The following is a 16,124-nucleotide window of genomic DNA, read 5'->3' as shown; positions in this document are numbered from 1 at the left end:
GGCCCAGAGGTGCGGGTTTTCATCATTAAGGACCAGGCGAAATGTTGCCGGTGACACTAACTCATCCTCCTTGGGGCCGCCTAGCGTCTCTTTCGCTTTCCAGAAATGGAGTAATGGGCTAATGGGATGCAAACCAGGTTGGGGAGGCTACGGGCCGGGCACGAGGCGAGAGAAGCCGTTTGAGAAGCCTCTCTTCTGCACGATGGACATTCCAAGGCAGGACTTAAGTTTCAAAACAATCTTTATTCTGTTTGAAGACCTAATACAATGCATTGAAGCAACTTAAAACAAGACGTAGCTCCACTGAATCTACAGCTTGAACAAAATGTCAAGGAGGTGCACTCCCCCCACCCCACCCCCGGCCCAGTTGCCTTGTAAAGGCAAAATTACAACTGATCATGACATCCTCCCTCTCGTCAAAAGACCAACTTTTATTTTAACAATGTCATATAAACAGATTTGTAAAAACATCGAACAGATTGTAGCTTTAAAAAATACACACGTATAAATGAGTTTTTTTTTTTGTTTTGCCTTTTCTTTTTTTTTTCCTTTTTTTTTTTTTTTTTTTAAATAGCAGCATCCTGGGCAGCTAATGCTATCTCATGGTGACAAGTTTAATGTGAAGTTGGATAGTGTTGCCAATGAACCCAATTCTGTTCCCTGGCTACTCATGATACCAATACTTTATGTAACCCGATTTGTAGAAAAATAAGAATTTGGCATTTTCGAACTCTGTCCCATGCGAGGCATTGTGCTTTAAACTGCCCCTTTCTTAGAAGACCCTGAACTCAACTCTCAGGGTCGGCTCTCCAACTAGATACCATGCATAGCAAAAGCACAGGTGTTAAAACCAGCACTTTTTCTCCCGCGAAGGAACATCAGTAGGACTCCCAAACACGTTACTAGGCCATAACCAGCTATGTGACAAAGCACTTGGTTCCCCACAGTGACAGCTCACACAAACACATTTCGACTCGACACACTGAAAATGAGGATTTCCAAGCTAAGCGAGTCATCCAGACCAGCTCACCCAGAGGAGGAACTTTACAAAGCAGGGAAAAGCCAAAGAATTATGAACTTCTCGCTTCACTTGCAAAGGTTCACCTTTAGAAGACAAAACAAAGCCACTTCAAAGGGAAAAAAAAAAACCCCACCCATACACATCCACAAGAATTGTACTAGACATGTGCTGGTTGTGTACTTGAACTCAACGACTGTGGATCTGTTTTGGCTGAAAGGTGTACTGGAAACAGTCCATGCACATATACATATATACATAGCTCAAGGGCCGCGAACTGGTCAGATGTCGCAAACAACATGCTTTTTGCCTTCTCGTGGGGTTAGGATTTTTCTCTTGGGTGTAGTACTGGGTCTCAGAGCTCCCAGGGTACAGCCCCCTCAGAGCCTTGCTGCAGCTCGTTTGCCTTCTGGCTTTTCTGTGGAGGATGCTACCGTGGGTGGGGAGGATGGATGCCTGCATGAGAGCAGTTATCAGGAGTGCCTCTGCTGTGTCCCTTTTTACTAACCAGCCACTTGGTGTTATTAGGAGATGACTGACTGAACCCGAAGATCCCTCCTGGTCAAACACCTAGAAGGACGAATGCGGTGGGCACGCTACCCGCACTCAGAGTGGCACATGGCGGAGGCCTAACATCAGAGCTTCGGGGTCACTCGCTGTAAAAGGGAACAAAGCATCCTGCCTTCGCTGTTGAGAGAAACCCACTTGCATTTTTATGTTTGCAAAATGCAAAAATAAGGCAGGTGCCTGAACACCACACCACCTTGGGGGAAGAGTGTCAAACCAAAAAACGTTAATAAGACTATCTTTGCATGAAACATCTTAGATCTTATACTTTAGATGCTCAATGAAAATCAGAGTTAATAGCATGTGTGGATGGGCTACCAAAAAAAACAAAAAACAAAAACAAAAACAAAAAAACCTCCCACCAGCATAAGGCTGGTTCATAAGCTACTATCAGAGCATCGCTGGGCTTCCGTGTGAAGTGAAAGGACAGTTTCAAAAGTTGACACTTACGGACTACACAACCAGGGAAATCCTCGGCCGTGTGGAGATGAGAGGGAGACAGATCAGTACAGTCAGGCTTCAGGGCTGACAGTCTGGCTGTAAGACCGGTTCTTGCGCTTGATACGAAGAGAATAATGTAAAGAAAAAAAAAATACATTCTGCGGTGGATTAAGTCAGCTGCTAGGCTATTTCCGAGGAATTTTTAAGAGCAACTACATTGAAAACCCAAACAAAGCAGCCCTCCCCGCAGTATCTGAGATAAAGCCGCGGCTGCGTCAGCCCTGGCAGAGGAGAGCTGCGGTCCTAAGATCCCACTGCCCCCTCCCAGGCTTGGGCCTGTCCACACTGCTGTTCGGTTGCTCCCGCCTCACGGCCAGTTTGCACCACATGGGTTATGTTAAGCCGGGGAGAGACGGCTGCCTCCTGCCTCACACGAGGGGAGGCCCTAAGAGGCCTGCCTCTCCCCCACAGCAGCGGGGGCACGTACGGTTAATGACTCGGGTGACCTGCAGGGGCGGTTAGGGTTCCTCCAACGGCCGTGACTCGAGCGAGCTCTCCACAGCCCAGCCCAGCCCAGCAGCAGCAGCTACGATCCGTGTGTGTTTGCTCCATGATCTCAGTTGAATGGAAAAGGGCAGGCACGTGAAACACGTGCAGAGGAAAATATTTTTTCAGATCGTGCGCTTCCTGAAATGAACATTTATTGGTTGTGATGGGCCGTCTAGTGTTAGAGACGCGTGTTCTCAAGGCAGCGGCTCTACCTTGACATCAGCGTTCCAAACAACGGTGGGGACCCCTGGCCCCGCGAGGCTGGCTTTGTCTCCCTAAGACCTACAGTATCTGACCTGCCGCCGCAGCGGGTCCGTGCTTGTCAGGGATGTAGGATAACTAGCAGATCCAAGTGGGAAAAGACTGAAGTTAGAAGTTACTCCCTTCTCTGTAGTCATGAGAAAGTGCATTACCATCCCGCCACCCTCCCTCCACCCGCCTGTACATCCCTTTGCTGCATCCCCCCCAAGATTCAAGAAGTTCACAATTCTTCATGAAACAGACATTACCAGGTACCGTATTTTGAGTCTTAAAACAACATTGTTGAACTCAGCGATACTTTGTCATATTTATATATCTTTCTCTTTTTTTTTATTGAATAAAGCAGCTTTGAAGCTTATCAGGCACTGCCCAACAAAACATTTAGTCCAAAAAAAAAAAAAATCTGTTATGAACTTTTTAACCTTGGGCTAATCGCCAAGTACTTTGTACAAGAAAAACTGTAAAATATTTCATAGTTTTAATTCTGAAGCCATTTTTTTTTTTACTGGCATCCTGTACATTTAAAAAAAAAAGGGAAAGAATCACAAACGAATAACAACAACCAAAAGAATCAGAGACACGGTATTTTCAAGCAACAAAAACTGGGGTGGGGGAAGCTTATTCTGAAGGTACATTTAAAACTGAGATAACGACAAGAATTGCATAGCACTGTGAATTTAGCCTTCAGCAAAACGAAAAAGAAGCTATTTGGTATTGATACAAATCCATCTATTTGATAGTTAGTCAGTCATCCATTGTTATGTACATATTTTATATAATGAAGGTCATTGAAAGTCCTATTGTCCAAGCTCTGTTTTTTTCTGTTGGTGGGGTTGTTTTTAAAGTTTTAAACACCACACTTTCTGGCACTCCGCTACAACAGATTCTCCTCCTCTGAACGTACGCGAGCCGACGACGTTCTCCCAAAACGTCTCTTGTGAGCCAAAGCGCCTTTCTGCTACATATCGTTCATTTGTTAGAAAATGAAATAATCCACAGTGCGACGTGTCTGGGTCCACCGTGCACAGCAACCCCCAGGCTCAACCAGCCCGGCTCGAGTGCTCCCAGGCCGGGGCTCTGGAGCCCGTCCACCCTCTGGTCTACAAGGTCCCAACTTTGAGCTGGTAAAGCTTCAGAAAGCATTAACAAGCACCATGGTTAAAGGCCTCTTTGTCCCTGCACGCAGAGATTTTTGCATTTCTTTTTCTCTTTGTGTGGTGGGTTGTTGTGGCTTAAATTAAACCCCCGCCCCAACCCCCCCGAAAAAACCGGGGTTAAAAAAAAAAAAAAAACTAAAGTAAGGACAAGCACTCCAGAGTAGAAACGTTATGGTCACCGCACGGTGCTGGGCTGCGTGTCTCCCCCTCTACTCTGTGGTCGTCGGAAGCTCGAGTCCCATCTGCAGGCAGACGGCTTCGTTTCCGCAGCTCAATTACAGGTCAGGCTGGAGAGGAGCCCTGTGCTTTCCAGAGGCCTCAGGGTGGCTGCACTTCAGGAGAAGGATCCGAGGCCAAGCGCTTCATCGCCTCTGCTGTGCATATACCGGGTAGGCTAGTGTGACGTTGAGAGAGTCGTTGTGCTGCACCAGGGAGGTGTGTTGGTAATGGAGCACCAGTTCTTTCAGGGAGCTGTACAGGTTATAGGGCTCGGCAAAGCCGTAGCCAGTGGCCGTTTTGTTGATGACGCAATGCTTGACCTCGCCGTCCACCCTGCGGGGGCGAGAGAAGGAGAGAGAACAAATGCCTCGTGAGCTGGTCCTGCACCAGGGCAGGACCCCCAGGGGGCACTTAGCGGCTGAGCCACCTGCGCCCGGAACCCAGCCTCACGGAGCCACTGTCTTTGCATCTTTAAAATGGGAGAAATCGAACATGGTGGCCTTGAGAGACAGGCTACCGCATGCATGTATGTGCTGGCAGGCGGGGCTGGGGGGCTGCGCTCTTCCTCCAAGCATCCGTAGGAGTCTTTCAGGCTGGCCTGCCCTTAACTTTGCATTTATCCTCTGTTCTCCTGTCCTCTGGGCCCAGAAGTCCTGACTGCGTCTGGGATGATTGCTCTGCTTAAGTGGAAGGGAGCTCAGGGAAGGTGGTGTATTTTTAGAACCTTTTCCTTCCTAGAGGACACTCGCTTTTCTGAAGCGAGAGCAGTGATCCAAAACTTCTCTTTCGCGTCTGGAGACTACTTATGCCCCAGGGGCCCTCATCACAAGGGCCTGGCCATTGCTCTCCCTGAGCTGACCACACGGCGGCTGGAGATACATACACCACGGAGCAAGCATAGCAGCCCTGTTTACTGCTCTCCCGGACCAGGAAGGTGCCGTCCCGTTTCCCCCGTAGAAGGTTCTCAGCTTTGTTCCTGTTGCTACTGCCCACGTTCCAGGTCTTCTCGTCGTGGTGAGGCAGGTCCTCATCATCTTCCACCAGCGAGTATTGGCTAGAGAGGCGGAGGGAGAGGGCCTGGGTGAGGCTGGGGGCATCAGGCCCACCGCCCTCCTCCCACCCACAGCTTCCCCGGCCTGCCCCCTTCTCCCCCAGCTCAGCCAGCCCTGTGATCTCACTGGGCAGAGAATGCCAGTAAGTCACCCTCCTGCTCTTTTCTAGGCAGGAACTACGACGCAGTAGCTGGGCCCAGAGGAAGGTGTCAACCAGTCCTGTTTGTCCAGTTCTGATCAGGAAACGGACCAAGAGCACTGCCAGCGTGCAAATAATCCAAACAAAACCCATACTTGAGCTTCAGGGCGACACTGACTGTAATTGTCTTTCTTCTCCCCACTCCTAATCGTTCCCAAAACACACTGGGAGTTTTCAGATGTTCAGGGCCTGCGTGGAGGACACAGTGTCCCTTGACAGCCTCGTCAGGAAAAACCAGAGCTGCGTCCTCCTTCCCTAAACTCTGCCTTTTTTTTTTTTTTTTAACAGTTTATAGGGGCTCTTCCAAACTTGGTCCAATTGCTCCCTTTCCCTCAAACAAGGAAAGTCCTTGGCCGCCTCCCTCCCACCTGCAGTAAGTACTTACTCTTCCGTATTCTCGTTGCCCAGCCACTCATTCAACTTCTTTTGCCGAACACCTTTCTGAGTCAACCACCTGGAAAACAGAGGAGGCAAACTCATTCCTAATTTATCCTTAATTCTGGCAACCGTCCGTCGGCGGCGCTACGGGGGGTTCAGCTTCCAGGACTTACATCAAGTACTGGTCTCTCGTCTTCCTCAGCTGAATGAGGTCGGGCTTAATGCTGTTCATGCGCTTGTCGATCTCCCGGTACTCAGCCGCCTGCTTCTTCAGGTCTTCCTCCAGGCGCCTTCTACTGTCCACAATCTCACTAATTCGGGACTTTAATTTTTCATAATTATGCATAATCCTGTAGGCGAGAGAAAGGCATAGGTTATCCACCAGCCTCTTCAGGTAAAGAAGGCTTCCTCGGGCTGTCGTGTGGTTTTGTTTTGTTGTTTTTAATTATTCGTCGAAGGACAGAGAGCAAGATTGCCTTTCCACAGTTCTGATTCTGATAGAGGATTCTGATTCTCTTTCACACAAGGACAACCCTCCCGGTTCACCAACCTTTGTATTTCTTTTTCGTTGCCTTCACGCTTAAATTTTTCTATGTATTCTTTGCTGTACCGTTCCTGGCTTTGGCACTGCTCTTCAAATATTTTTATGGTTTCATTAAATGCTTCAATAGCTGTTCTCTTCATTTGAATTTCCTACAACACAATGGTTAATAAGACAATGTCATACCTGTCACTGGACAGATGAGGTGTTACTGTGAGACGCGTCGGGACATCGGATGCTATTACTATCTAGCATGGAAGTCCTCTGGTAAGCAAGCGAGGCATCTAATTCATAAAACCCATTAAAATAGTATCACAGAAGCTCACATTTCCTTTGGGAATGTTCCCAGTCTCTGAAAGAAGACTGCCTGACAATCTCCTATACTTTTCACTGTTTTAAAAGCCATTCCCCTTTATCAGCAATTTTAGGGAATCCACGTTGCCTTCTACTCCCTCTGGTGGTCCTAGATACATCGCGGCCTCGAGAAGATTAAGCCTCTAGGAAAACACTTAAAGGGAGCCTCTGCTTCTTTATGACGGGGCCTAACGGTCCCATCTCCATGTCAGAGGTTAGACGAGTTTTCTGAACTAAAAAGTGCACTCAGGAATCACGTCAAATCCACTTGACACTCACAGCAGCCTCTTCAATTATCATAAGTACTTATTATTCTGGAACCTATAAGGGTCATGTAAAAGGTCTAGAGATGCTATGAATAATCAACAGTGTTTTACAAATACAGAATCTTTTCCAATAGCAGGAGCTCAACTTGACCTTTTTCTTGAAACTGAAAGGACACATCTCAGATTCTAGTAACTAAGAGTCTGGAGAGTCAACTGACTTTCGCAGAAAACTCACCTGGGAAGTACGGGTATAATCTTCATATAACCTATCGTATTCCCGACTTTTTTCTTGAAATTGAGTGTTATATTCATGTAATTTTTTCCCTACAGCTTCAATATTATCCTCTTTGACAACCTGATCCTGGAAGAATGAGAGAATGGAAGAGAGAGAGAACTTCATCAGTCGATCAGGTATTGAGTCAATGTTTTAGCCATTATCAAACCGTCCTTTGGTGATCACAAGTAAAAAGTCATTAACATCTCATTACATGGGATTCATCTGCTTCACAACGCTGTGAAGGTATCTTGTCTAAATACTGTAACAGGAGAATTTTGTTTCGATTACCTGTTGGTATTTGGATACTGGATAGAGTAATTTCACGTCCAGTTTGGGGTTATACTGAGCTAGAGACTCATTCCGGTAGTGGTTTATTAGTTCAACCACAGAGTTGAAGGTCAGTGGGTCAGAGAAGCCATATTTCCCATCTCGGTGAAATATTTTGATTAATTTGTTATTTCCTCCTTTCCTGTGGATACAACAGACGTAAGGGCGTTACGGTCTTCTCTAAATAAATGTGTTTTAATGTCTGCTTGCACACCTCAACCTTTGCTACCTTCCCTGACTCACCTTAGTGTAAGAGTATAATCACCATGCATTTTAGTAGATGCATCTCGTACCAAAAAGGTCCCATCGGCTGTATCTCGAAGTTTTTCATTCACTTCTTCCCTGAAATGAAAAAAACAAAGCTCACCTTGAGGATTCTTCATTTAGCTTCACAGCAAACTAAACACAAAGGACACAGAGCTCCTCTATCACCCCCCCAACCCCCACCCCTACAGATCACATGTATTGTTGATATAGAAATGTTACAAATTTCACCTCATTACAGAAAGACAAACCTAAAAACTACCTGTTTCAGTAATGGTCTATCTGCGGGACAAAGTTTTCATTTATTTTTTAACCAAACACACTGACAAATGAGCACAACAAGACATGATCCGATCCCTGAAAGGACTCCTTACTCCCCCTTCAAAAAAAGCTACCAATAAAGATGCCCTTTTAAGATGTGTCTCAGACAAGAACATTAACCGTAACAAGTTCTCCCTAACAGAAAGTGACTTTGGGCCCCACCTTTAGACAGTGCCACATCACCCTGGGGGCTTCCCTGACATTTTCTGCAAATAACACAACTTGTCGAGGATTTAATTTCCTGTGGCAGCCAGCACCCACAGTCCCCCCAGTGCTCTGGGACCTCTTTGGTCTTCCCTGGAAGACAACCAACTATGCTTCATGCTTATGTTGGAGGATATCCTAAAAATGGAACTTAGCATGCTGGTGCATTTCTTGCTCTAAAACTAGAATTCTCTCTCTCGAGCGAAAACTCAAAGAGTGTTTGTAGCCTTACCTTGAGATATCTCCCCAGTACCATTCAGCATCTTGTAAGGACATATTGTTATTCATACCGTTGTTGGCTACAGTGGTAGGTTTCGGTGGTTTAGGAGGCAATGCTGCAGATGAAAGAGAAAGAAAAAGTTGTTTGCAAATACCAGCTACAGTCGAATACTTAGGTCTAATTTAAGTTTCTTGAGAATACTGTGAAATAGAGCAATAATTCACAAGTCTATGAAACAGGACCGTTTTGTTAAACAAATAAAGACATCTTTCACAGAGGATGGATCAAAAAGAAAGGAAAGTGGAGAAGGGAGAGAACAGCTTACAGATTCACAACTACACTGGGTTGGCCATGTGAATGAATTTCAGAGTGAATCCAGAGTCCCGGCATTTCCTACTTCTAGGCTCTAGTTATATTAAAGTTTCAGGCCTGATCAAATCCATCTAAAATAGGAAACCGTGAACATATGAGCAGGAGAAACCACATGGGTTGGCTTTAATTTCCTCCTCTTATTTAATTATAAAAGACAAATTTGGTTTCTGTCCTCCACAAATGCTGTTGCTGTAATAAAACTCATCTACAAGCAATATGTTTTAAGAGGAGGAATTGGGTTTCTCTAATCTTAGTATTTCAGGCACTATCCTGCCAAAAGCCACTTTAAGAAACTCATCTGTGACCCAAATCTCTTTAAGTATTCACGTTAATATTCTTTTGGATAAATTGTTCTCTCTATGCCAAGAGTGAAGAAAAACCCTATCCCTCTTCCTCAATGTCAAATCAGTATTCCTGTACCAATTGGTGACAAATAAAAGACTGCAGTGTTTCTGAATTTCTTAATTGGGAGCAGGGCTAGTGCTGGACTACAATTGAGGAAGCAAAATGAGGCTAGGGTTTGTAACCGAATTCTGAGTCACAAGTTTTAAAGGATGGTTAGTATTTCATGCAAAAAAAATCCTCTCAGGAGTCTATCGAGAATATTTTATAAAGGGGAAGACTGCATAATGGGAAGCCAACTCCTTTTCCCATTCCGGTATCTTAATATAAGAACAGGCAAAGTCTCGGCATTTGATTTAGAACAGTCTCAGGTCACCTAGGACTGAGTTGCAATCACTGCTAGGTTTTACATGTTCCCTCAAGTACCAAGTGTTATCACTGCAAAGTACCACACTGTCCTCCTCCACTGTCACAAGAGAAAAGCAGCACAAAGGACGCATCATTTTAATTACAGGAACAGTATGAACGACACACAACACTATAACCCACAAATAGCAAAGGACCTCGATTAACAAAAGACACTAGTGAAAAACTGGAATCCAATTCCTATCTGTTCAAGTAAGAAAAAGCATTCCCCACACACAGCCTGACCTGCTTGCTTCTACAGGCAAAGCATGTAATGTCCAAGCTCTGATCAAGCTAATTTTTATTAAATTAGAACAAGTTAATCAAGAGAAATCGAAAGAGGATCAGTTACAGTAGTTGTCAAAAAAAAAAAAAAAAAAGCCACAAAATTAACTAGCTTTCTAAAAGAATACTGCAGTATTACCTGGTGGATCCATTTCTATATAAAACATCAAGTCTGTGCCACAATTTATATCTGTCTTAGCATATTCTAAATCCAGGTCTTCCATATTCCAAACAGTGTTGTACATTTGTGCGAGAGTTTCCTTGGCTGAGCTCAGTTATAAGAAAAGAGTCCGGCTTTCTTTGTAATGGTGTCTTGGAATTCATTTTAAAACCTATAAGGGGCTGCACTGTAACCTATTACATCACACACCCCAGCCAATCAAGTCAGAAAAATGTCACCAGACCACTCCTGCTTCATCATTTCTCTTCGACATCCAGCCCTAACACAATCCCAACCTCACTGAGAACCCACATTTACTAGAATGGCAATGTATACATGCACATCGTTTCAAAAAGGTGTTTAATTTGACTATTCTCCTCCACCAGTGAGTTTTCTAATTCCTTTTTTATTACTCCTTGCAGCATGGTACGCTCCGCTGTTGGCAGGTTGACAAAAGCTGATATGCTGCAGCACGTAGCTTTTTTTTTTTTTTCTCCCCTCTCCCCCAGTGCATCTGGGTTTACAGAGAGCCTGATCATGCCTCGGTTTAAAAATCTTACAAATGCATGGAAATGGCATATTTAAGGTCTGTTTTCCAGTCCTTAAGTACCTCCTGTATGTATTAAAGGCAGAAGAGATCAAGAACTCTGGATATTTAATTTCTTTCCTACAGAATGCACTGACAACCCAGAACTTAAACACTGTTACAAACGTACCACAGGAGAAAGCACAATTGAAAGAAAAATCTCCTTCTACCAAACATGGTAAAAACTAAACCTTAAGGGCTAATGATGGAAAAATCTTAACAGGAATGAAGATGTGTATATTATCTGCAGAAATTTAATGTTACTAATTCAAAGTCCAGTCAAGGTAAGTTATAACTTCCAGAGAGAAAGAGGCTGTACCTCAGAAAGGAGGGTAGAGGAAGCAATGATATTTGCAAACTCTTTCTCACCAGCAGCACCAGAAGTCTGAAGATGGGCTTAATGCTGCTGGGGGGGGGGGGGGGGGGAGTGATGTAATCACTCTGAGTTTTTTTTTTTTTTCTCTCCCTCCATCTCAAATGCCTCACTCTGGGGACTGTTAATCCTGGTTGGCAAATATGTAAAGAAATCAATTCCCCTATAAATCTGTTAATTTTAGTTCCTTAAAGCTCTTCTGCATATAATCCTGCCACCCTCACTAGAGCCTAATGTACGCTTCCCATTGTCAACGGGCTCTTCCCACCTACCGTATAAATCATGGAAAAGAGTGGAGCAGAGCAAGGCATTCTCTGAGCTCCGTTCACTTGTGTCCCGTCTGGTCCAATTCATCTTCCCCATTAATGAGGAAGGCAGGCTCAACCCAACCCCTGCAGCCCGCTCCCGGGGACACTTTGCTATTCCTAAACTCAAAATGACAGGCGCGCGCGCACGCACACACACACACACACACACACACACACAGGTCCAAGGGGTGGTGGGATCTGTCCTCAGGAAGGTTCAGAAAAAAAAAATTTTTTTTTCCTGCTGAACGCAAATGTGTCCTCGTCCCCCCAAAGCAGCCAGGGGCAGGCTCACAGCCCAGAGGGTCACCCCCTGCCTTTGGGGCCCGCGGCACAGCGCGGTCGCGCCGCTGGACCCCGGGGCAAGCCGCCCGGGAGGAGCGCGGGGAGACAGGTGATTTTCCACGTCTCCCGAGCCGCCTGGCCCGGCACCAAGGTCCACGCCGAGCACTCTGCAAGCGCGCCCCTTCCCCGGTACCCGTGGCCGCCCCCCGCCGAGCCCCCGCGGGGAGGAGTGTCTCCGCCGGGCTCTTATCTGCCCTCCGCAGGCGGCACCTGATGGGACTCCGGCTCACGCACACCCGCGAGGTCGGCTGCGCGCGTGCACGGAGCGGGGAGGGGGGGCGGGGGGGGCTCCGGGCAACTTACTTTGCAGGTTGTGCATGTCTGCAGTTCCCGCGGCGGGGCCGGCGCCGGCAGCAGCCTCGCTCCCCCCGCGGCTCCCCGCTCCCGAGGCCGGCTCGGGGCGCTCCGTGGGCGGCGGGGGCGGCGGGGGCGCGGGCTGGGACCCGGAGCGGGCGGGGCGGGCTGGGGACCCGGCACCGGGACCGCGCTCGCTGCAGGGACGCTGCGCGGCGGAGGGAGAGGGGCCGGCGCACGGCTCGCAGATAACGATCACGGCTTCATCATTAACCCGGGCAGGTTCAAATATTTGCTGAGCTCGGGATTTCGGGGGGGGGGGGGGGGGAGCCCGAGGCAAAGTCAAAGTTGTCACGGGCTAACAAGTGGCCCTAACGGAGGAGCCCGGACACGCGCTCCCTGCCCGGCTGCGGCCCCGAGGAGCAGGCGCTGCGCGGCCAGACACAGGAAGCGGCGGAGCTAGTTCAGCAAAAATAGAATCAAAGCCCTGCTTGTAAAGGCCTGAACCTCCCGAACGGCCCAGAACTCCGCGCCTCCCACGCGCTCACACACGCAGCCCCGCAGGTGGCCCGGGACTGCCCCCCGGGGGCGCGCGGCCCGGGGCGGGGGCGGGGGCGGGGGCGGGGGGGGGGGGGATCCCGGGAAGGCTCGGCAGGAGCCCACGCTGCAGCCGCCGTATGGGCCCGAGGGCAACTCACATTTAATTGGCCACAGGGCTGTCTTGATAATGAAAAGGTGTGTCTGCCCGGCGCCCACGTGACTGCTGCCCGCCGCAAAGGAAGAGAGCCCAGAAGGACGGGAGGCCTTCCCAGGGCACCTCTGCCCCCTGAGAAACTTGCCAGGCACCGGACCAAAGTTTGAGCTACGCCAATGTTCACTCCCATCAGCCTAAGATGGACAGCTTTCCTAATATCTCCAGAACCATCACAATGTAAAATCACAGAATCGCTCACGCTAAAACCAGAAAGTAATCTAAAGAGCACTTCAAGCAAATCCCTCTGGCTACACATACACACACACACACACACACACACATAGTCCTGATGTGCAGTGGTTTGTAAGAGATCAAGGCAAGAACCACCACCACCAGCCTTCAGGTGTCTGGTCCTAAACTCCCTTTTTCTCCACCCACTGGCCCAGGTCTTCACTTCCTTCTGCCAGAGAAAGTTAACATTAACAAGTGAAACCGAAGTTAATTACTCTTAGGCCACATGTAAAAATTTCACACCTAGAACAAAACTTCTTCTGTTTGCTATTTTTAGCTTACTTGTATTTTTTTTTTTTTAACTACCTTCTAATTCCCCATAAAGGAACATGGTTCTATCTTATTTACCCTCGGACTCTGCCTAGGAGGGTGACCCATGGTCCCATGCAGAGCTCAAGGAAGAGCTAGGTGTTAACATCAACCACACACGGGCTGGCCCAGCTTGAGGGTTACCTGCACCGACCTCACAATAAAAGTGGACTTACAAACTTTCCTTTGGTGCCACCGAAAGAGCACGTAAAACCTACTTCCTGATGGAAAGGAAGAGTCTCTAGGTGAATCTTCCAGCTCCTGCCTGCTGATCACAGAGATGTTCGGTCCGTTCTGAAAACACCCTTGCACCCTCAGCTGTAGATTCCAGCCCTGCTTTTAAAAACTGTCTTTCTAAAGCCAGAAACCAAGGAAACATCTGTCTCTAAAGCACACCTGTCTGAACTTACATGATGTTTCATGTCCAAACCTTCCAAGATGATCCCATTTTCTAGAGTGTTTTCCATCCCAGAAGCAAAACTGTCCACTGGAAAGCAGTACAACCTCAACTTAGAGAAAGCAAGTCTTAAAACAGATTAGAAAACTTTGCTGCAAGGTTTTCACAATACGTATGATCCTCTACCATAGAGGTTCTAGAATATCACGGAAAGTGTGAGCGGAGTCCTTTGCCCATTCAGTTTTAGGCTTTGAAAAGTGATGGGCAAGTGGCCACGCTTCTTCATTAGCTTAAAAAGGGAGCCCTCTGCTGGTAGAACAGAATCAGTACCTTCTCCTTGGGAGAAAATGCTCAACCTCCTGCGTGGCTCATGGCTTTTCCCCCTATGCCCAAAATGTCACACAAATTAAAACCTAGGATTCATTTCAAATAACTAATACATCAAAAGTACAGATGTCATGCCCATGTAGGAAATGCTTTTCAAAAAAAAAAAGAAAAAAAAAAGCTGTCTTTTAATTTCAGCATGTATCTGAGACTCAAACACTCAGCCACACTGGAGAACTTACATACTTGAAAACTAACTTCACCTCTGGATTCTTCGAAACGGTACGTCTTACTACGTGTCCTTTCCTCAAAGTTCTGTAAAGCTCAATATCAGGGGTGAAAACAAGCCACATTCTGTTTCTCAGGAGGTGTGATCAAGGCAGAGAATATCCTTAAATTGTGCAAATATGTTCGAAAGGTACAGACTAACACTCTCACACTGTGCAAATCGACTTCAGATAGTGAGTGTTCCCCCAACCAGCTTTCATACCACACAGCTTTTAAAAAAAAAAAAAAAAAAAAAAACTGCAGTGAAAAGAAAAAAAAAATAACCAAAATTTTCAAGGGTTAAATGAATGCCTCCCTTCATAATTTTAACTTAAGACAAATTAGGACAGAGGGCCTTTCAGTATGATGCAAATTCTTTAGTCTACATCCAGTGCTCTGACACTGCACGAAGGAAAAGGTTCACTTGAATTTATAAGTAAACCCAGATTTCCATAGGATACATTCTACAAACTATGTGAAAAGGTGTGACCGTTGCTTAGCAGAATGAAGCACTGCCTTCCCTCTCAGATGCTGTCCTCCTTGGAGGTGAAGACTGTGCCGTGAGAACAAAAGCTGACCGATACCCCATCAATATATATGCAGCCTGAAATACATTTCTTTATCAGAGCACCAATAAAACTTCCTATTTTTCGTTATAACCCAGTGTGGCCTGCCTCTTTGTTTATTCCTATCCATCTAAATATATGCATTTTTTTCAAGGTTTCATTTCTCACCTTTGAAACAACCCTCTAATGTCAGACCACATTTTAAACCCAATAAAAAATAAATCAGAGAAAAGTAAAACTCTTTGAAAGTCATTTCCCTCTACCTTAGTGCTTGCTTTAGTCCTGGTTGAAAACCAAGCCCAGAGCATTTAAAACAAGATTTATGAATCGGGCTCTTCAGGATGAATGTTTTGCAATGCGCCAGTGGTTAAACATTAACTCTGACAGGTGTAGAAGGGCAGGAGGGAGAAAGAGTCATTTATTTTCCACTCTGGGCTTGAGGGTGCAATATTAGACTTCAATTATGCTGCATTAATATTTCTGAATATATCCATGAAATCTGAAATATGTAAATACACTTAGAATGGGTTTCATTCAGAGCCAGCCTGTGTTAAATGGTCCTGTTTTTACCTTAGCTGCCCTATAGAAATCTGCTTTAGCTACCTGAGTATCAGTAGGGTAAACAGAACACCTAATGATTCAAGAAAACCTGCTGTTCAGCTTTCGGTATTTTTAAGACTTTCTGTAACAAAGGGAACAGCAGACCTATCCAAGTTCTGAGAACCTCGTGACTCTGTGTTTAACCTTTCAAACGTTAGTTTCCCTCCACAGAGGGAAGATGCTTGCTTCATGGGTTGCTGATGCTTTAAATGAGTGGGTGTGCCAAAGTTCTTTGAAAGTTGGTTAGTTTGTCAAAGAAATTTCAAAAATTCATTTGGATGATTGTTATCTTTTGCTTTCGCTCACTGCTAGGAGGAGCTCAATGGGAGAAGCAGCCTGTGTCCTTGAGGAACGACGCAGCTGAGCAGAAAATAACAGGAAAAACTAGAGAATAAGCTAAGTTTAAGAGGACCAGGTCTTATGGGCATAAACCTACTGAATGGCATGATCACTGTTACCTCGGGCAGGGACACGACCTACCTGTGAGATGAAGTCGACGGCACTGCTATGCGCTGCTCTGTGTGGTTGTGCATTCTGTGCACTGCACAGAACCACGTGGCCGGGGGAGCTGCTACTGAAACCCAGGTGCCTCCA

General features: G+C 46.4%; 1 protein-coding gene across 7 annotated transcripts in view; it reads right to left on the bottom strand.

The window, feature by feature from the left end:
• Positions 1-223: 223 nt before the first annotated feature.
• The window catches only part of PIK3R1 (phosphoinositide-3-kinase regulatory subunit 1), an 81,340-nt gene continuing 65,439 nt past the window's right edge, over positions 224-16,124 (bottom strand). For 5 of the 7 annotated variants that reach the window (XM_077898036.1, XM_077898038.1, XM_077898037.1 and 2 more), the window contains 9 exons: positions 8,628-8,730; positions 7,850-7,948; positions 7,568-7,748; positions 7,238-7,363; positions 6,392-6,534; positions 6,015-6,191; positions 5,849-5,917; positions 5,096-5,266; positions 224-4,545 (listed from right to left, as the gene is read on the bottom strand). In XM_077898036.1, the coding sequence (XP_077754162.1) occupies positions 4,356-4,545; positions 5,096-5,266; positions 5,849-5,917; positions 6,015-6,191; positions 6,392-6,534; positions 7,238-7,363; positions 7,568-7,748; positions 7,850-7,948; positions 8,628-8,730 (1,259 nt within the window). In that variant the 3' untranslated portion in view covers positions 224-4,355. Of the gene's footprint in view, positions 4,546-5,095; positions 5,267-5,848; positions 5,918-6,014; positions 6,192-6,391; positions 6,535-7,237; positions 7,364-7,567; positions 7,749-7,849; positions 7,949-8,627; positions 8,731-10,158; positions 10,341-12,091; positions 12,203-16,124 lie in introns of those variants that run through there. The other 2 variants (XM_077898042.1, XM_077898041.1) reach the window with 2 other exon arrangements.

Source organism: Canis aureus, chromosome 5 (genome assembly GCF_053574225.1).
Source record: "Canis aureus isolate CA01 chromosome 5, VMU_Caureus_v.1.0, whole genome shotgun sequence".
Classification (NCBI taxonomy): domain Eukaryota; kingdom Metazoa; phylum Chordata; class Mammalia; order Carnivora; family Canidae; genus Canis; species Canis aureus.
Note: the sequence above shows the minus strand (reverse complement) of the source record. Positions and strands in the feature narration are given on the sequence as shown.